Here is a 20,262-nt window from a genome sequence, read left to right as displayed (position 1 = left end):
AGGAGACAGGCCCCTGAGCAAGATGCCTGGATGGTTTTTGGAGCTGTCCGTCCTACCCAGGCGGGGCTTATGAACCATACCACCTCGGGGAGCGGCTGTGGAGTACATCCTAACCCTCACAGGCTAACTACCTGAGACAGCCTCTCAAGCTTTTAGAGAGCCTCATACTTGCCTTGGGACCTGAACAATGAATGGCAGGCCAGCAAGTGCTGATTTCATGCTTTGTGTGGTCAGGATGATGTGCTCAAGAGGGGCTGGCGGAAAGATCCGATTTCTCTGGCGCATAGCTCTTTTATTCCAAGAGATGCAAAGGCCACTCCTGTCTCTCACTGTGTCTCTCCTACAGTCTCTCTGGGAGGGGGTCAGCTTGCACTGAATTACAACGGGAGGGGTTTAAAGGTCAGATGGGAAACACGCAGGCTAAAGAGGAAGAATTCCTCGTTCAAGGTTAAATAGTGATCGAGTGGCCACGCTGGGATTCAAATCTAGACTTCTAGGCTCCCAGGCAGAAAATACGGGGCAATACAATTGATGATCACAGAAAAGGGTCTCTCCCAAGGCCCCGGTCCCTGCGTGATCTCAGCCGACCGTGAAAACACGCTTGGGAGGAGAGATCTAGGAACCGCGGGATTTACGCCTTTCTCTACTATAGGTGTGACCTTGAGCAAGTGTCATGATGTCCTGAACCCCAAATTCCCCATCTATACAATGATGATAATAACACTTGCCCTGTCTCCCCCATCGTTTTCTGTGTGTGAGGACCATAGAAGAACGTGTATGTGGAAGTGCTCTGAAAGTTAAAGTGTAGGATTCGCACTATCAGCTGTTAGAACTTGGTAGAAACTAGTAATCAGATCCTCCACACCTGAAAGAGGTCTGCAACCTTGGCTGTACAGGGGAGTCACCTGGAGATCTCTTAGAACTCACACCCAGACTGTACCCCAGCCCAGTGAAATGAAAAACACACACACTTACACATACATACACACACACAAGACACAAATATACAGTCACACACACACACATACACACACATACATACGCACATACATTCACATATACATCCACATACACACCCATATAGACACATATGCAGACACAAACACACAAACACATGCATACAAGCGCATACATCCACACATCCACAAACACACATACACATATACACACACCCCACACATACACACACATGCACACATACACCCCACACTTACACAGACATATATATACACATTCACACATACACTCATACATGAGGTGCTTTGGCTGGAGACAGAGGGGAGAGAAAGGAGGGTTCAGGTCAGGGGAGGCCATGGTAGTGGCAGACTATGGGTTGCTGAAGGTCAGCCTAGGGCACTGGGGCCGTGGTGGAGGAGGCAGGAAGGTCCTGGAGACAACCGTTTCTTAACCGTTTCTGAGCCTGGCCCTGCCTGTCATGGCAAAACCCAGGTATTTAAACATATTCGCGCCTGATCAACCTGTCCCAAGTGTCAGACCACTGAGGACACGGATCCAAGAACTCAACGCCGCCATGCACCGCTTCGGAGGCCCCACCCCGCTCTCATCACACTGCGGTGGACTGCAGGCGGGCCCCCCAGGGTTTGGCTGTCCTCTCTGGCACCCCTTGCTAGCTGCATGGCCCGTCGTGGGCCGAGGGGGCCCACTCACTGGATGCCGAAGGAGATGAGGGACACGCTGACCACCAGCAGGTCCAGGATGTTGAAGTAGTTCCGGCAGAAAGAGCCCTTGTGCAGAAATGCCCCATAAGCCGTCATCTGCAGGGAAGGACGGAGAAACACCAGTGTGAGTGGCCCTAGCCCGAGCCCAGAGACCCCTCACACCACCCCTTCCTCCCACAGCATTCCTTGGGCAAGTCCCAAGCACCATCCATGGGGAACAGGAAGGACAAAGACGGCAATATGGTGCCAAGGAAAGAGTTCTGCTACCATGCACACAATCGCCCAAGAATCTCCCAGCCCAGGACTTCTGGGTGGCTCCTTGCACCTGCCAGGCCACGCCAGGCTCTTTAGTCCTACATTCAAAGCCTTTTCACGTGGGCCCCACCATCCCACTCTAATTTCCCACTGCTCCACATCCCAAGTCCATGGCTTCGGGCCTGCAGGGTCCTTTCCTGACGCTCTCGGGCTGGGAGCACACGTCCCGACTGCCTCTCCGAACGCTTGAGTCCTTAGGCCAGCTGACAGCACCAGGCATCTGCAGGGAGTGGTGGTGGGGGCGGGGGGGCATGCCCAGCAGGGTACCAGCCATCCTGGTTTGCCCAGGTTTGCTTTATCATCAGAAATCCTGTATCCCAGGAAACGCCTCAGTCTGAGGCAAACTAGGCCAGCTGGTGACCCCGGTGCCTGGTGAGAAGTTCCAGTGGTGACTCTGGCAGTTAGCGTACTTCCCCTTCCTGGCCTCAAAGGGTGCTGACGCTTGATGCCAACTATTCTAAACTCAATTCTCCCGTCTTGCTTCTAGACGGCATCTGGAGTTTTTTAAGGGCAAAAACTGTGTGAACAGAGGGGCTACGAGGCTCCGTGGCTAAAAGCACAGGCTCTGAGGCCAGGCGGCCTGGGCTGGAATCCCAGCCCCGTGGTATTTTATTTGTGTGGCCTGGAGCAAGAAACTCAACTTCCCTTAGTGCCTCAGTTTCCTCACTGGAAAACGAGGATACGACCCACCCTACAGGGTTGTAAGCATCAAGCGGGTACTTCTGTGTAAAATACTTAGGACCCACCCTGCACACAGTGAGCCCCATAAAAGGCTGAGCTGTCACTACAGCCTGGATTTGTATTCTGGATGCTTCCTGGATGAGGAAAGTTCTGTTCTCTCATCGTAAAGTGAAGAAACTATCCCCTGGCTTTGTGAAAGCCCTTTGGAAACTTTTTAAAAGAGAACACACAAGATGATGATGACTGTTACAGGACTTGGCCATTATTACCACCCTCTGAGCCTGGTGTAAAGCTGTGCACTGCAGGCGCTCAACAAACCGCCTTTATAGCCTTTCTCATTTTGCCGACTTGCATAAGGGCCTGTGGTTATCCAGGATAAGGGCGGTGACAGGCAGCAGACAGGAAGCATCAGCCAAAGGGAAAAATGTGGAACTGACGGTGGAGAAGGGGAGCAAGGCTCCCTGGTCATCTGGGGCCCAGTTAATCGCTTTGGAATCAGAGCATGCCCAGGGCAGAGTGTCCGCAGAGCCATTCAAAAGCAAACACAGGGGGAAATGGGCAAAAATAGCTCTTGCAACCTAATTCTTTCCATTTATCTCTTGCAGCAGGGGGTCCCACAGGACTCAGGCACCTGTGTTGGGCAATGATTTTTAGAAGTGGGTAGATTATATAAAAGATGCAAGGGAGTATAGTTCCAGAAGGCCCACCATCTGGAAGGCTTGCCTCTCTGCCTCTCAGTGAAGACCTGGGACCCCCCAAGACTGGACTCAGCAGGCTCCCACAGTTCACATTAACTGAACAGCCCTCTGTGCCTGCAGAAAGCCAGTCCTTCCCCAGCCACCTCGCTTTTAGTGTTACGAAGGCACTGGGTCTGATTCCTTTCTGCTCCTGGCTTGGATCTTCCGAGGCTACTGCTGAACTCTGACAGAACCCTCTGCGCTCGGGGGAAAGCCTTCCTCAGAGGGGTGGACTAGTGAGGCTCAGAGTGCCGGCTCTGTCCTCTGGTTTTGGGCTCCTGTTTTGTCTGGGGACCCTCAAATGAGACCAACACTTGAGCAAGTGCATGTGTGTGCATGTGGGGGCGGTGGGAGGATGCACCCAGGGCCAGAGGAAGAGTGGCTGCACGAGAAAGGGCAAACGGACATGGGGAAAACAGAGCATTTACTTGAAAGTCATCTGTGGCATTCAGGACATCAGGAGAAGCCAGGCTCAGGTGCCCCGTGCTAACTGTCCCTCTTTGACCCTGTTTTCCGACTGCCAGCCACCTGGGTCCTGCTTTCCTAATCCCACACCATTACTTGGGAAGCGGCCCTTGCTGGGGAGCTTCTATCCTGAGGAAGGAAAGGAATGGGATGTGGCTCGCTGGCTCTGCCTGGGAGGGTAGGAAAGCTCTCTGTTCAACCATGGGCCATCCCTGCCTCTGCAGGCAGCTCTCCTAGTTAGGAAACCTGTGATTTCTACTCATGGGTCCTGATTCTACCTTCTTCCTCTTCTTTTTTTTTTTGAGATGGAGTCTCGCTGTGTCACCCAGGCTGGAGTGCAGTGGCCGGATCTCAGCTCACTGCAAGCTCCGCCTCCCGGGTTCCCGCATTCTCCTGCCTCAGCCTCCCGAGTAGCTGGGACTACAGGCGCCCGCCACTGCGCCTGGCTAATTTTTTGTATTTTTAGTAGAGACGGGATTTCACCATGTTAGCCAGGATGGTCTCGATCTCCTGACCTCGTGATCCACCCGCCTCGGCCTCCCAAAGTGCTGGGATTACAGGCTTGAGCCACCGCACCTGGCCTCCTTCTTCCTCTTCTATGTGACAGTCCCTTGTATTACTCAGGCCAACTGTTGTGGGCCTACAAGCCTTTCCTTTTTCAGGCCAAACATCTCCAGGCCCTTCCACTGTTCCTTGTGCTAAATGTCCCCCTTGGACAGCCGCGATCATCTGTGCCACAACACGACACTGGGCCTTAGGCCAGGAAGACGACCCAGTGGGAAGGAGGTACAGGGAGGTGTTCCGGCATTGGGGTTTCTATCGAGAAGCATGCTGAGCATAGAAGAGAGTAGAAGAGGGAGGGGATGGAGGGGAGGGAAGGACCTTGCCATGACAATGGTTGCAAAGAGACCTTTCACTTTGGCTTGTATGGCAATCCCGAAGGAGAAATAGCACCATTGAAATCCACAAGGGCAGCTCTGGAGAAGGGCACTGAGAATTGGGCCTCAGAGCTTCTCTTGTCCTAGGAAAGGGTCTGGTGTCTGTGTGCCTCCCTGCATCTGAAGTCCAGGAATCAAAGCAGCTCACCATGGAAAAGAGGTTTTGCTGCAGTGCATCTTAGTGCAGCCACACCACTTTCGGTTCCCTCTCCCGACCTCCAGGAGCCAGAGCCTGGTCAGATCGACTTTCCATGAGCAGAAAAGAAAACTCTGAATCACATACTTGGCTAGCGGGAACCAGGGATGGAAGCTGGGGACACCTGAGTATCCTGGGGACAAGGACACAGGGGAAGGCACACAAAAACTGCCCCAATCAATTTGTATTTGGATGTGACTGAACTGTCTTGTCCATCAACAGGCTGGGCCATGATGAGGGAGTCTCATCAGGGAAGGAAAGGCCTGCAGCTGGCAGTGGCATCAGTTAGGTGTGGACTTCAGCTTGCACTGACCACAGCAAGAGGATGACAAGGGATTCTGGACTCCTTGGGAGGGGGAGTCCCAGGCTAGTCTCGCAGGAAGAAGCTAAAGCTGAAGCATGGACTTCAGAGCCTCAGTCCTTTTGTTTGGGAAGAGGGTAGAATCTACCTCCTTGCTCAGAAAGGAGCACACGTTCCCCGAGGCCATGGAACTCACACCTTGACTCTCAGATGAACTGGCTTGGCCATACATTGGTTTAGAGACTCAGAAATATACCGGAAAAATGGAGGAATACTCTCTCTCCCATCCCAGTGTTGCTCTGCGGTGGGCTCTGCCTGTTCTGAGGGTAGCAATGTTGTAGCAGTTCCCTTAGCAGGACTGAGCTGGGCCAGCAGCAGGCGAGGGCTGGGGGCTAGGGGCTGGGGGCTGGGTGCTCAGGTTCCTTGCAGCACCCGCTCTCACCCCGCTGTACTCAGCTCTCCAGCAGTTCTCCCTCCCCTACGCTCAGGGCAAGGGGCGCTGTGACAAAGCTTTGCAGTAGGTGACTGAGGGATTGGCAGTAGTCTGTAGTTAGCTGCTGAAAGCCCTCAGCTCGGAGACCAGCTCCACGTCTCACAGCAGGCCTGTGATCACTGTTACGTGCCCCCAACCCCAGCTTAGACCCAATGTCTGCTGCAAGTACTGAGGACGGTGCTAAGGATGGGCATCCAAAGAAAGCAGCCGAAGTGATTCTTTCACGCCCCAGGAGGTTTCCCACTTTCAGAGTGTACGGAGCAGGAGGAGGGAAGGAGAGTCCTACGTGGGCTCAGGTAGCAATTAACCAGAGCTGGTGCGTGTGGGCATGTATGTCTGGCGCTGCTGACGGCTGCAGCCCAAACCAGTGAAATGGCAGCCTTCATGTTGGCACAGCCAACACGTGTCCCTTCCAGGGCACGGACTGCTTAGGGGTGGCTGGAGGGAGGGGCTGCAGTGGGGTAGGTTGCTCCTGGCTTCTGAGTCTGGGCAAAATGCATCACACAAAGTGAGGGGCACTCATTTTTCCAATTTCAGGCTTGGGAGTAAAAAAAAGAGAGAGTGAAAGAAACAGAAGAGAGAAAAGAGCCAGCCAGACAGAGCAGAGATACACAAAGCGACAGAGGATGCATTGCCCAGGTTGCATTACCTTAAGGATAATTTCTAATGTAAAGATACTAGTGAAGACATAGTCTGCATTGCCTAGGATCTGAAAAATAAGCATAATTGGATTAGTGGCTCTGAGAGTGAACCCGACACCAACAGGAAGGAGCATGTGTGTTAGCGACAGACAGCGGCAGAGACCTGGTGCTGGCACAAGAGGGACAGGAGGAGCAGAGGGGGATGGGGGCTTTACCTTCAGAGCAATTTCAATGGTGAAAATGGTGGTAAAAACAATATCAAAATAAAACAGAATCTGCAAAACAAAAAGGAACAGGGTGAGGATGGGATGGGGAAGGGAGAAAAGCAGGATGGGAAGAGAGGTCAGTGGATGTTCACCAGAAAAGGGGCCACACTTCAAAATGAGATGCATGGCACTGGAGCCTTTGCACAGGGACACAGATGGAAATGGGGGGCGAGCAGCACGCACACAGCGATCCTGAGGTGGGGCTAGCCTCAGGCAGCACAGCGGCTTCCCTTGAAGCCCCCAGATAAGTAAGGTGAGCTTCCAAGGCTGGCCTCAGCTGGTACTGGATCTGAGCAGCATCTGGTTGGATGCTTTTCCCATTAATCCAATTTACTTACAAACCCAAATCGGACCACTGAGATGCTTGTCAAAAGGACAGAGAATGGGGTTTGTCTTTTTGCAGGGAGATTAAAAATGCTTTGCTCATGTGGGTGGGATTGAGCTGGCGCACTTCCTGTATTGGTAGAAATCTACTCCTGGGTTATATCCTCTGGGGCAAGGGAGGTGCATCCTTCAGGTGAGGGCTGCACAGGCTGACGACCGGCTTTGCAGGACTGCATACTTATTCTGTTTCAGGTGATGGATTGGGGTGGGGCCAACACCTGCTAACCTCACTAAGACAGCCTGGGACCAAGCAGGCTCCAGGAGTGCAGAGTACTTTGGCATGGGTATGGCTTTAGATCAGTGGGCTGTCTTCATGCCCACTTGGTTGGACTTGGCAAAGTTTTGAGGTTTTGAAATATAGCAATTCTTAAACTGGCCTTTAATGTTGTTCAACAGAGCCTGGGGTGGCTCCTCACATTTGGTCTACTCTGCTGAAGGTACCAAGACTCTCTTTTAGGTAAGGTCAGCCTTATCACTGGCACCTATTTGCCAATGCTCCCCTTCTGGTCAGAGTACGCTGGGAGCAAGGGAGGGCATGTCGTCAGTGGCCACATTTTACCAAGTTTGCAGGGAACTAGAGCTTCCTGGGGAACATCCACAGGCAATGGAAGTCCTACCCTTTGCCAGTGATCAAACCAGCCTGAGCATTTGGGTACATGCTCTCTTACTTGTTTGTGCTCCTAGGGTGGCTTTCTACCAAAGCCCTACTCTCTTAATGAAATGTTAGTTGTGGATCTGATTATGACATCGAGAACTGGGCTCCGGATTGAACAATGATGTCAGCAACAGAAGCTGTGGGCCCGGCACAGCCCCAGTGGGAAGGAGGGCAGAGGACACAAGCAATGCATACATGGTTCCTGAAGGAGGTGTGCTGGACCGGGTCCTCAGCAGCCAGGGAAATGCTGCTGAGCAGAATGAAGAAGAGGATCAGGTTGGTGAAGATCGTGTCGTTGACAATGCGGTGGCACTGGAGGCGAAACCTGTATGGGGGGGGGACAGGAGGAGAGACAAGTCAAGGCAGACAAGGGGAAACAGCAGTCGGCTCTTGGGAGCCTGTCTCCTCAGCCCTTCCCAGCAGCTGGCAACAGGTGCTTGTTGGCTTCAAGTGACCTCTTCATTTTGAAGTCTTACTGCTGCTTGGTAATGACAACCCCTCACCCCCATGGTGCAGATATCATCTTTGATATTTTAGAAGGTTACATCTGAGACCTCTGAGAATCTCTGAATTCCCAAATTCTGCTCTGACATTCATAACTGGCTTTTGTTTGGGAGCTTATTTTCCCTATAATTGAAAAGAAATCACTTTATGAGATCTGCTCTATGCTTATGCACAGGGAACAATAGGACTGCCTGGAGCTGGGTATGCTGAGGAGCTGGCCAAGCCGGCTTTCTGTAGGTGATCTGCTCCTGTGTAAGAGCTTTACATGTGCAATTCACTTCCATGCCCCAGCACAATTACCCAATTGAGCTTCTAGGCACTCAGTGATAGTACCAAAAATGCTAGGTTCCTAAATGCGAAAATGTCTTGTACACCATCTCTCTTGACAACAATGTAGGAAGGAAGGGATGAGTGTCATCATCTTCATTTCACAGGTAAGAACACTGAAACCCTAGTAGGAGAAGCTTGCCCAGAAACATAGCCTTAGTGTTGGGGAGTCAGGGCTTCAACCCAGGCCTTCAGACTTCTGCTCCCGGCATTATGGTTGACTAAATGCTCTGAGAAGCCCTCCTGCTGCAGAAGCACCAAACCCTCGAAGGGCCAAGCTCTCTGAGACAATTCTGGTTTATGAGAGTTAGGAGATGGCTGTAAGAATCATCTGCTTCAAACCAACAAGCCCTCACGCCAACCTCCATTGAGCTGAGGCTATGTATGGAGACAGAGCCAGCCAGGAAGGCAGAATTGCTTGAGGATGGAAGCCAATAACAGCAGTGCTGTCAAGAAATTGCAGGTTAAGCCAGTCTTGAGGTGGGGCAGGAAAGCCTGGCAATTTTAGGCCGAGACAACACCTTCAAGGGGCATCTGGAAGAAAGCCTCCCCAGACCTACTTCAGTCCTCAGGACTCTCACAAATGAAGAAGAAGTGTTGGGGTCACAATCAAAGATCATCAGATGCACAAAAGGACAAGCCATTAAGATGGGAAATCTGAAGAAACACCGGATAAGTGATTTAGATTCCAAAGACTGAGGGTATTGGAAATATTAGATATAGACTATAAAACAACTATATTTGAAATATTTAATGAAATAAAGGACTAAATCACAAAGATGAGGAATCAATAGAAACTACTAGATTTAGAGAGATGAATCTGGAAAATCAAGCAACAAATGGAACCAACTAAAACAAAAACATATAATGGTCAAGATAAAAAATTGGTTTAAACAGTAATATAGATTAAGTTGAAAATAGAATTAAGAAACTGGAAGATACAGCTGAAGAAATCTCCCAGAATACAGAAAGACAAGGAGATGAAAGATATGTAAGGCCGTCTAAGAAAGAGGGAGAACAGAATGAAAAAGTCTAACAGATGTCCAATTGGAGTGTCAAAAGGAAGAAATATAGAATTAAAAGGAAGTAACATTTAAACATTATGGCCGTACATTTTCAATAACTAAATAAAAATCTAAATCCATAGGCTTAGGAAGCAGAATGTATTCTAAGCAAGATAAATGGAACGAAATCCACACCTTGACACATGGTAGTAAATCTGTACAACCACAAAGGCAACAGAATATGTTAAAAGCAGCTACAAATAAAGGTTAGGTTACTCACAAAGAACTCATAGTTGGAATGATACCTGGCTTTATAGTGGAATAACACCTTTCTTGTGCTGCAGGACAAAAACTGTCTAAAATGGTGTTCACAGCAAAACTATCTTTCCAGAGCAAGAAGTGAAACCAGTTATAGGTAAGTAGAGGCCAAGTGCATTTGCCATTATGGAACTAAAGGAGCTTCTAAAGAATGTACTTTAGGAGGAAAGAAAATGTTAGCTAAAGGATGGATGGAAATGAATAAAAAAATGGTGAACAAATAAAATGGTAAGGTGTACATATATCCAAACACACACCATCTATATGATAATAAGACTCACTAACTTGTTGGGTTACAAATAAAAGTTGGGCTAAGATACTAATGACAACTCCACGTAAGTAAGGAGCAGATGAGTGAGTTAAAATAGTCTAAGGTCAATCTATTATACAGGAGGAGATTCTTGATCTTGTTTAACATCACATTTTGTTAAGTTAAATAGAATTAGTAAATTATCAAGGGTAATCACCCAAAGAATAGAAATAGAGTATAAACATTTCAAAAAGTGGAGAGAAAAGGCCGGGCGCAGTGGCTCACGCCTGTAATCCCAGCACTCTGGGAGGCCGAGGCGGGCAGATCACGAGGTCAGGAGATCGAGACCATCCTGGCTAACACGGTGAAACCCCGTCTCTACTAAAAATATAAAAAATTAGCCAGGCAAGGTGGCGGCGCCTGTAGTCCCAGCTACTTGGGAGGCTGAGGCAGGAGAATGGCCTGAACCCAGGAGGTGGAGCTTGCAGTGAGCCAAGATTGCGCCACTGCACTCCAGGCTGGGCGGCAGAGCAAGACTCAGTCTCCAAAAAAAAAAAAAAAAACCAAAAAGTGGAGAGAAAAATAAACACAAGCCTTCTGATTCAAAATCCAGGACTGTTTCCTAAATCAGTGTCTGTTTATACAATTTGCAGGGAGCTGGGAGAGTCTCAGGCTCCATCCAGAGGTTCAGGTAAAACACAGGAAACTGCCAGGCTGGTACTAGAGAGAGCAGGAGCCCACCTTCCCCACCATTGCTGCACACCTGTTGTTAGAGCTGAAGATGAAAAACGCGCTGGCTTCTGGCATGGGCACTGCCTTTTCCTTAAGGTGAAGCTCAGAGAGTGGTCGTGGGCGAGGGCCGACAGGCATCTCTGGCTCCTCCTCATCCTCTTCTCCTGTAAGAAGAACAGCACCATTCTAAATAACTCCAGCACTCCCACTTATTTTACCACTTTCAGAGACCTTCCTACTGGCAGACATGATTCTGGCTCTGAAAATGTAGGGTACCAACCAAGACAGACATTCTGCTGTCTCCCTGTGGGTGCTGCTGCAGCTCATCTCTGTTGGAGAAGACGTATCTGGCAGTGCACAATAAGGGGGACCGTAAGTAGGGTGACCAACTTGTCCTGGTTTTAAAACTAAAATTCCCACATCCCAGGAAACCCCCTAGTTCTGGGCAAACTGGGGTGGTTGGTCATTCTAGTTGTAAGGTATGAGAGAAGGCGACCAGGTAGGACAGGGCACTGCCAGGTGTTACTCATCTATCTAGGTTGCAGGTTGGGGAAAGGGTATGGCTTAGTTGGCTTGTGGAATCCCTTGCAAATAACTCCACCCTTGGAAGTTCCAGGAATTAAAAACCAACACTTTCCCAATTTCTGAAACAAAACAAAACAACAACAACAACAAAATCATGTGCTGTCGAGATAACAGGGCAATACTACTGACCACAACAGGCCCTTCATGCAAAGGTTTAGACACTGACACCAATTAAAGAAGCGCCTTTGTTCTCCCAGCCACATTTACTTGCACATTTACTGTGGAAGAAAGTCAGACACCTTATTTCTGCGCTTGCAAGCACAATGCTCAAGGGGGGAAGCACTGCATATCCTGTGCTGGTCAAATGTGTTGAAGATGCTCAGAAGGGGAAAGTAATAACATGGGAGTGAAGAGCAGACTCTCCAGCCAGTTACCTGGATCAGAATCCTGGCTCTGTTTTTCTAGCTGTGGGCATTTTACTGAGTCTCTCTGTGCCTAAGTTTCTCCATCTAAGGTGGAATAATAATAACAGTACATCTATACCTCAGAATGGTGCCAGGCACATAGCAGCCACTATGGGACAGACGCGAAGCCTGTAAATGAATGCTCAACATCTTTCTCAGCCAGATCCTTACCACCTATTATTTCCTAACAAACTGTCCGCTCACATGAAACTATTTTCTGAACACTTCACTACAGTGCATTGAACAGTTTCCCTGTAAACTCATGCCTACCTAGAACTTCGCAATGTGACCTTATTTGGAAATATGGCCTTTGCAGATGTAATTGGTTATGATGAAGTTATTCTGGGCTAGGATGGGCCCTAAATCTAACGACTGTTCTCCTCATAAAGACAGGCACAGAGACACAAAAACACACTTAGGGAAGAAGGCCATGTGAAGACAGAGGCAGAGACTGGAGGGATGCATCTACAAGCCAAGGACTACCGGCAACCACAAGAAGTTAGGAGAGGTAAGTGAGGATTATTCCCAAGAGCCTTTCAGAAGGTGCTTGACCCTGCAGACCCCTTGATTTTGGACTTCCAGCCTCTAGAACCATAAAAGGATACATTCTGCTGTTTAAGCTGCCCAGCGTGCGGTCACTGGTTATGGCAGCCCTAGTGAGCTGACAAGTTCACTGTGTGCTCCGCCCTCCCTTACGCTCTCTCTCTCTGTTTGAGCTGCTCTTCATCTCCCTCTCTGCAGAGCACACAAGGACCCCCAATCCAGATAGCATCCTCCATCCAGCTTTCCTCAGTACTCGTGCTCCAGGGAATGACCTTTCCACGAATCCTACTAGAACCTCTGCCTCCAGTGCCTTGATGACTGATTTTAAATGTCTGTCCTTTCTCTCTGTGTGCTAAAAACCCTGGAAAGAAAAGCTGTGCCTGGCACTAGAAGCCCTTATTTCTTGACGATGATTGAACTTCCACACCCTTCAGAAGGAAGGGGACTCTGTATAAGACGAAGGTGAAGGGGATACTAGTCTGGCTGGAGAAAGACAGTTATGGGACGCTTGTCTCATGGATGCAGCCGGGCCTCTGCATGTTCTCCCTCTTCTGGTTCAAACAAAGCCAGGTACTGCAAAGAAAAAATGCCTGGCACATAAAGTAATTCTTTATCAAGCAAAAAGCATTCAAGCATTTAGGGACCCAGGGCTTTTGTGGAGGACCAGTACCATACAGGCATCAATCAGATTCTTTCCCTAGGGTAATTAGAGCTGACCAGCAAGACAATTGATATTTTTTCAGCAGAAGAGAGGTCCAAGATGAAAAACTGTCTACAGGCCGAGAGTTGGAGTTCTTGTGACACCCTACCCTTGGTATGTAACAGAAAAGTCTTCTAATTAAAGTCGAATAAGTAAAACCAGAATTGGCCTAAATCACGATATTTCAAGTGAAATTTAACTGAGAAGGATCTTAAATTCCTGCCTAGGTGTTTGTATTCTTTTCAGTTTTGCTTGGAATGACCCAACACTTTCTTCTTCATGGTAATTTGATAACAGGTAATTCTGTGCTTATTGTAATCATTTGTGTTTACAGCAACCCATATTTACTATAGCTTTGTGCCATTCCAAGCTCCTAATGGAAAATGGTGCAGGCTCTTCCATCTGTACGAGCTCCCTCCCTATTTATGAAGCTCCATGCTGAGCTCCACTCCTGGGGAGAAGCCAGTTAGCTGGTCCATTCAGTCACAGAGCAGCTGAACGCCCGGCACAGTGCTTAAGGGGAAACGATTTCTGAAGGACAAACTCCGATTTGTAAAGGAACACAACTTCAGCAGCATGTGATGCTTAGCAGGTATTATGGATACCGAGGGAGGCTGACAGATCAGGAAAAGTCAGGCAAAGCTCATTTTGGTGTTGGCAACTGAACCACCTAGTCTTCTACTCCCAAATGCCAGTGGAATACATTAGGGATCTTTCTTTTCTCATTTTTGTTCTCGGAGGTTTGGGAAAAGCATGGGAAGTGAGGCGCTGCTGCACTCTGGAGTTGCTGCTGCATTTTGGACGGCAGGTCAGAGGATTCCAAAGTAAAACCAGGGTAGCACTCGAAGCTCCACCCTTGGTCCTTGGCAACCCTTGCCCCTCTCCATTTGGCGCTCATCCTCACTTCTGTGATTTCGCTCTTGGCCACATAAAGTAAAGACATTTGTAAGATCTAGTGCCTACGGAGTATTGAGCCCAAGGCAGAGAACACAAAGCCATGGTTCTTGTCCTCAGGGAGCTTAGTTTCTAGCAGGGCACAAGAGTCTGCTACCAGCTGAAGGGAGTGCCTGGTTGGTAAGGGCCAGACACCCAGAGCAATGCCTTGGGGCACAGGGAGCACAGGTGGTGGATATAGTTTCTGCATTGGGGACCTTCTCTTCACTGGCTCAATTACAAAACCTCAGAGTCACCCTACGTTCCTCTTTGTCTCTCTCCAACATCTAAGCTATGAGTGAATCCAGCTAGTTCTACCTGCAAAATGTACCCCAAGTCTGACCACTTCTCTGCATCTCCAGCACCAACCCCTGCCCAAGCTGCCATCCTCTCTGCCTGGATACTGTGCAAGTATCCTCCCTGGCCCAGTTCTGCTCTCGACCACCACTGCTCTTTATCCACACGGCACCCAGAGGGAATCTCTGACAGGGTGTATCAGACATCAGGTCAGGGCCTCTTCTGCTCAGACGTTCTGGCAGCCCTCCAGGGCACTGGATCAGACCCAGTCTCCCGTGTGGCCCTGCACCTTCTGCCCTGCCCTCCTGCCCTGCCCCAGCCTCCTGCCTCAGGGCGCTATCCCTTGGCTCTCTCTGCTTCAGGCACACTGGCCCTCTTTGGAGTCCCCACAGCCAGTGCATCCCCCGTAAGAGATTCTGCACGCAGGCTCTCCACCTAGAGAGCTCTTCGCTCTGATTCCGTGTCTAGTTCCTTTGAATCATTCAGGCTCCAGTCAAATGCTGTGTCCTCAGAGAAGCCTTTGCTGACCACACAGTCAAAGCAGCCTGACTCCTGAGTATCCCCTAACACAATCCTTGATTTTACTATGTTCACATCATGTGATGTCACCTTTTTGGTTGGTTTGCCTGCTGCCTGTCTCCCCACTGATATGTCAGCTCCAGGAGGCTGGGGGTCTTCCCTGTTTGCCCACCACAGGGACCCCCATGTCCCTGGTACCTAGCACAGGGCCTGGCACACAAGTAAGTGCTTCATGAGTAGTTCATGAATATCTACAAGGTTCCTCCCAACTCTCAGCATCTCTGATGATTGTACGATGGTGAAAAAACTCCTTCAGCCTCTCCAACACCCCGATTCAAAGCTCAGTCAAGACCACCCTTCTGCATGAAGCCCCCAGACTCCACGACCTCATGGCTCTCCTTGACCTTGAACCCCTTGCAACAATGAAAGGCTCCCCAGCACAGGCGCTGCTGACTACTCAGTGTCTGGTGGCACTCCTTTTTCAAATGTGTACCTGTTAACTTTAAGTCCTTAGTGGTTCTTGCAAACATCTACACGCTCACTCGAATAAATTAATAAATTAAACAAAAGTAGAATTAGCTTCCACTCATCTGGGCACAATGATTTTCTTTCCAGTGAGTTGGGGTTTTTCTCTATAATTAGGGTATACCGATCTGGGAGGCTGAAACCGGCTGGCGAGCTTTTCAGATGAAACAGAGAGGGAAGGATTCTAGGGCTATGGCTGGCCTCGATGGCCCCTTGTTGAATTAGAAACAAGCCCCTCCTCTGAGTATTCATGGTCATGTGAGGGCAACTGAAGCTGCAGCCAGCAGAGTGCACTCTGGAGTCCAGCTCCCACTTGGCCATTCTGACATATCGCTTTGGGTGCAATCTGGACAGCCCAGGAGGGAGGGAGAGGGCAGGGGGTGAGCCTAGGAGACAGGGCAAGAGAGAGACGGGGAGGCAGCAGAAGAGCATGGCAGTGTGCTCCCTGGCACTGGCCCTTTCTCCCTAGTGGCCCGGCTGAAGGCAGAGCAGGAGGAACGCTCACCAGTGTTGCCTGCTAAGGGGTACCTGCACGAAACAGGCATGGCAGGGGCCAGCGGCCTGGAAGGGGCAGCGGTTGGGAGCACAATGGTAGATCAGGCTCTTCACCATTCATGGTTCGGGAGAAGAGAAACAGGAGGGAACCGGAGATTGGCCAGAACGGAGACAACAGGCCACATGATCTTCGGAGGAGTCTCTGGAAACTTCTGCTGCACCTGGCACTAAAGGATCCAGGAGCTGACTGGGCAGGCAGGGAAGGCAGGAAATGGGAAGGCGGGAGGAGCCGGGAAGGACAGGCTGACTTAGCCTTCAGGGGCAGGGCGATGTGTGGGGCCACCAGCTTTAAGAGCATACTGCCCTTTGGACCTCCTGGATAAGGACCTGGAGACGGGGATCGTGTACAAACGGGCATGCTTGGGGCTGGCTTCAAAGGCCAGAGTGGTGGCTGGTGTGTGTGGCGGGGCAGTCAGGGTATGGACCAGAGGTTTCAACACAAAAGTAAAGAGACACATGTAACCAACAGAAATGACAGGGAGCGGGACACACGCTCAAAAATCTCAAGAATCCTGAGGCCTCAGCGGAGGGGAGGAAGAGCTTTTCAGCTGGAAAGCGTAAGCATCCCCCGGTCCTCAGAGCCACTGCGTAGCAACGTTAGAGGCATTTCTGGGACGGCGGACATGGTGACAAAATCCTTATTAGCTTTTTTTTTTTTTTTTTAACATTCATCTCTTTGATTTCATTAGAGCAACAAAGAAGAGAAACGCCAAGAGTACAGTATTTAGAATAATAGAATTTGAGATTTTTGTTGAAGATGCAAGAGGTGTTATCTGCCGTACAGGCCTGGCTGTAGCTGGGTGCGTGTGTGAAAAAGACCCTCATACCAGATCTGCCTTGTGGTGTATGCAGGGAGGCCCATCCTGGAGGCTGGCCCCATGGGAGGGCTCTTCTCAGGGCCCTAAGGAATTTGTTTTATTACTGTCTTTCATTTTAAACCTTAAAGATTTACACAAGAGTAGAATCTTGTATACTAAACCTCATATATATAACCAGCTTCAACAACTTTGGACATTTTGCTGATCTTGTTCCATTTATCTTCTCTGTCCCATTTTTTTGTTGTTGGAATATTTTAAAAGCAAAGCAACTCGTAAACATTTTAGACTCTGGCTATAAACACGGCAGCAGTTTAAAAACAGAACTACAAAATATTATACCAACAAGATTAACAAAACTACTTTAAATCATTTAGTTCCAAGTCCATATTCAATTTCCCCCAATTATCTCTAAAATGTCATTTTAAAGTGTATTTGTTGCTTCAGGATCAAGACAAGATCCTCCCATTGCATTTGTTCAATAATTCTAGTACGTCGTTGAAATTCCCTAACAGTTTCACCCTGGAACGGTTTTTAAGAACTTCAAAGGCTTAATGCCCTGCACATGAAAACGCCCTTCCTGTTCTTTTTATCCAAGCTCCAGGAAACCACATCCTATTCCCTTGCAGGAGGAGGGGAGTGAGGATGGTGTGACCACAGAGTCTGGTTCCCAAGGACAACAGAAGATGCCCGTGAGTGTTCTAAGCAGAGAACCAGCAGAGGGAAAGCAAAAAGGGAAACCGAGCTTTGCTCATAAATGTAGGAGGTTCTCAGCCACCTAACTTGGTGAACAACCCAAATACAGCCTAACCTACAGGAACAAGGAAATGTCAGTAGAATCAACAGTCCCTTGATACACGTTATTGACTTCAAGCTTGAAACTGGCGATGATATCTGCAATTCTAGGTCAGAGGAAGGTAAGCCAAGGCCTTGTACAGGGCATGGGATTTCAGGAAGCTGGGAAGTGAAGCCTGGAGGGAAGACCACTGACCTCTGACATTAAAGCCCTTGAGAAGCAGACTGCCTGCCAATTTATGTATCAGATAGAAGCACAAGAAGATGGAGTCAGTAAGAGCGCCTTTTATAATGAGACCTGAAATCATTTTCTAAAGCAACAAGTGGGACATCTGTGGTGGCAGCTGTCCCTGCGCTTGGCACTGCCTCCTGAGTAGGGGCAAGGCAGATTTGGGATTTACTATTAATATTAAGTGAGCATAATGTTGCAACATATGCCACACTAATACATTATATAAATTAATAATGATTTTACAACATGTAATGTAACAAAAATTTAAATGTACACAGAATCCAGCTTGGAAAGGACACAAAAGCACTGCTCAAATGTGATCGCATTATGAGGAAACCAGAAACAAAGCTGTCTCCCAGATGCTGACTGATGATGCTTAAATATAGAGATGGAAGACACTCAGCAGTGCAAGGTACTTATGGAGGGACACTGGAACCATGGTCCCTAATACACGGCCACTCCCACGTGGCTTTAGAATTTAGATCTCTGCCCCCAATCTCCCAATCCCAGGTTAGGCAGTGGGACTGGTACCTGTAGTTTCTGGGTTGGGGTAGGGGCTCTTATCCTCATTTTCATTAGGCTGGAGGTCATCCATGTTGATCTAGACAGTCACAGGGGAGAAGGAGGAAGAATTCAGTTAGATATGTCCACAAGTTAAGAGGCTTGCAGTAGCCTTGAAATTGCATTTTAGTCAGTGACTTAGCTCGAAAATAGGTCCTTGTCACTTTGCATATCCCCTTCAAGACATCAGCAGATGGCTGGGATCCAGCCAATCTGCCTTCTCTTCCTCCTCCCAGCTCTCCTGTTCATCCCCACTGGCTTTCTTTCCACTGGGTGTCTTTCTTTCTCTCCTCTTCTCCACGGGGTCTGGCTGGGGAAGGCCATGGCCCTCCCTCCCCAGCACCAGCCTCACAGCTCCAGGAAGGAGACAGCTCCTCACCTTGGTGGTGGGTGGAGACTCTCCGTCAGCCGTGATGGATTTCAGCTCAATCTTCTCCTCCTTGGATTCCTCCACTGCCGGCTTCTCTACCATCTCTTGTTTCTTCTCTGGGCTGGCAGTCCTGGCCAGTCAGCAGCAGAAAAAATAAATGGCTGTTTACTGGAGTGATAGGGAACAGTGTAGGAGGGAACTGCCCTGTGGCCTTTTGGGGCCAGTGGGGGCTCCCTGGGTCTGAATCCATCTTCCTTTCTCCAGGGCACTTCTCGTGTGCAGATCGGTCACAAGCGCTATGGGGCTGAGCTACACCTGCTCTGCCTGACATGCAATTGGCCTCTTGCAGCTTCAGAGACGCCTGGGTCGCCAAAGCAGAAAAGGATGGTGGATCTTCTCTAGGACTGGCTCCTGGAGGAGCTCTGCTCAGTGCCTGACAGCCGTGTGGCCTGGAACTGGCCCGTCTAGACAATGATAGGAGACAACTATAGGGCCCCATCTTGCCTTCCTAACACTGGAGATGAATTATAAAGTAGCGAGGAGGACTCCCTCTGTAAGCTGGAGTTGGGTTTCCCAACTGAGTGGCTGCCTTTCTCTCTCCCCACCCTACACTCCCGCCACCTATCACAGCTTCTCAAAAGATAATCCCAACAGGTGGAGAATATGACACCATTGTAGAGACTATTATAATTCACCATGGTCCCTACTACAGCAAGGCTTAGGAATTAGGAGAAAGGCCCAACTTAGGAAGCCCCAAACGCAGAGTCCTCCTAGGAGGGACAGCCAACACAGACTGGCAGTCAAGCCTCTCTCTGCCACCAGTGGGATGGCAGTCCAGAATGGGAGTCCTGGAGCCCCGGGCCTGGGCAAGCTTCAAGGGTTACCTGGCCAGCTTCTTTCTCTCCTTCTCCTCTTCCTCCTCCTTTTGGGCAGATGTGAGGCTCTCGGCGTCAGCCAGGTTGTCCACAGCAATGGCCAAGAACACATTCAGTAGGATATCTGTTTGTGTCCATTCTTAAAGAAAATGACCTTGGCTTGGGGTTTTGGTGGGCACAGGGGGCGGGGGGGTGTAGGACGTGCAAGGCAGAGCTCCTCAGCAGAGATAGCTTGACGGTGAATCACTTTGAGGGAGTCGGACCCCAATAGTGCTACTCCCCTGCCCTTCCTCCCCATCACCCTCCTAGCTACCTGGAGCTATCTAGAGGGATAAGAACAGGCTAGCCTGCACACTGGAGCGGGTGGGAGTGAGGCAGCAAGTCCTGCCTTGCACTTTAATTGCTGGGTTTCATGATTGGTTTCCCCGCTGAGATGACTGGCTGTAATTGACATTATAAACTGCATTGTCTCCAGCAGGATGCAGAATGCTCTTAAGAGAGGTTTATTATAACTAGGCACTGAGGGGGTGGCTTGGCATCTCTGCCAACTCTTAATGTGAGCCTGCACACACAAAGACCCTTGGAGGGTCCAGCTGGAGCCAGCCAAGGCTTGGGAGTTCCCAGTGGAGACAGTTCTTTGCCCTTTCTCCCCACCCCACTCCACCAA

The 20,262-nt window shown here is 49.5% G+C and overlaps 1 protein-coding gene across 1 annotated transcript in view; it reads right to left on the bottom strand.

Annotated features, from left to right (window-relative positions):
* The window catches only part of CACNA1C (calcium voltage-gated channel subunit alpha1 C), a 640,117-nt gene that overhangs the window by 94,206 nt on the left and 525,649 nt on the right, over positions 1–20,262 (bottom strand). Inside the window, exons 16-23 of the mRNA XM_026447798.1 lie at positions 19,605–19,719; positions 18,730–18,850; positions 18,321–18,390; positions 10,918–11,050; positions 7,947–8,076; positions 6,662–6,721; positions 6,455–6,514; positions 1,669–1,775 (exon numbers count right to left, since the gene is read on the bottom strand). Coding sequence (XP_026303583.1) covers positions 1,669–1,775; positions 6,455–6,514; positions 6,662–6,721; positions 7,947–8,076; positions 10,918–11,050; positions 18,321–18,390; positions 18,730–18,850; positions 19,605–19,719 — 796 coding nt within the window. The remainder of the gene's footprint in view (positions 1–1,668; positions 1,776–6,454; positions 6,515–6,661; positions 6,722–7,946; positions 8,077–10,917; positions 11,051–18,320; positions 18,391–18,729; positions 18,851–19,604; positions 19,720–20,262) is intronic.

The sequence above is a fragment of the Piliocolobus tephrosceles genome, chromosome 10 (genome assembly GCF_002776525.5).
Source record: "Piliocolobus tephrosceles isolate RC106 chromosome 10, ASM277652v3, whole genome shotgun sequence".
Taxonomy (NCBI): Eukaryota; Metazoa; Chordata; class Mammalia; order Primates; family Cercopithecidae; genus Piliocolobus; species Piliocolobus tephrosceles.
This window is presented reverse-complemented; position numbering and strand designations above follow the sequence as displayed.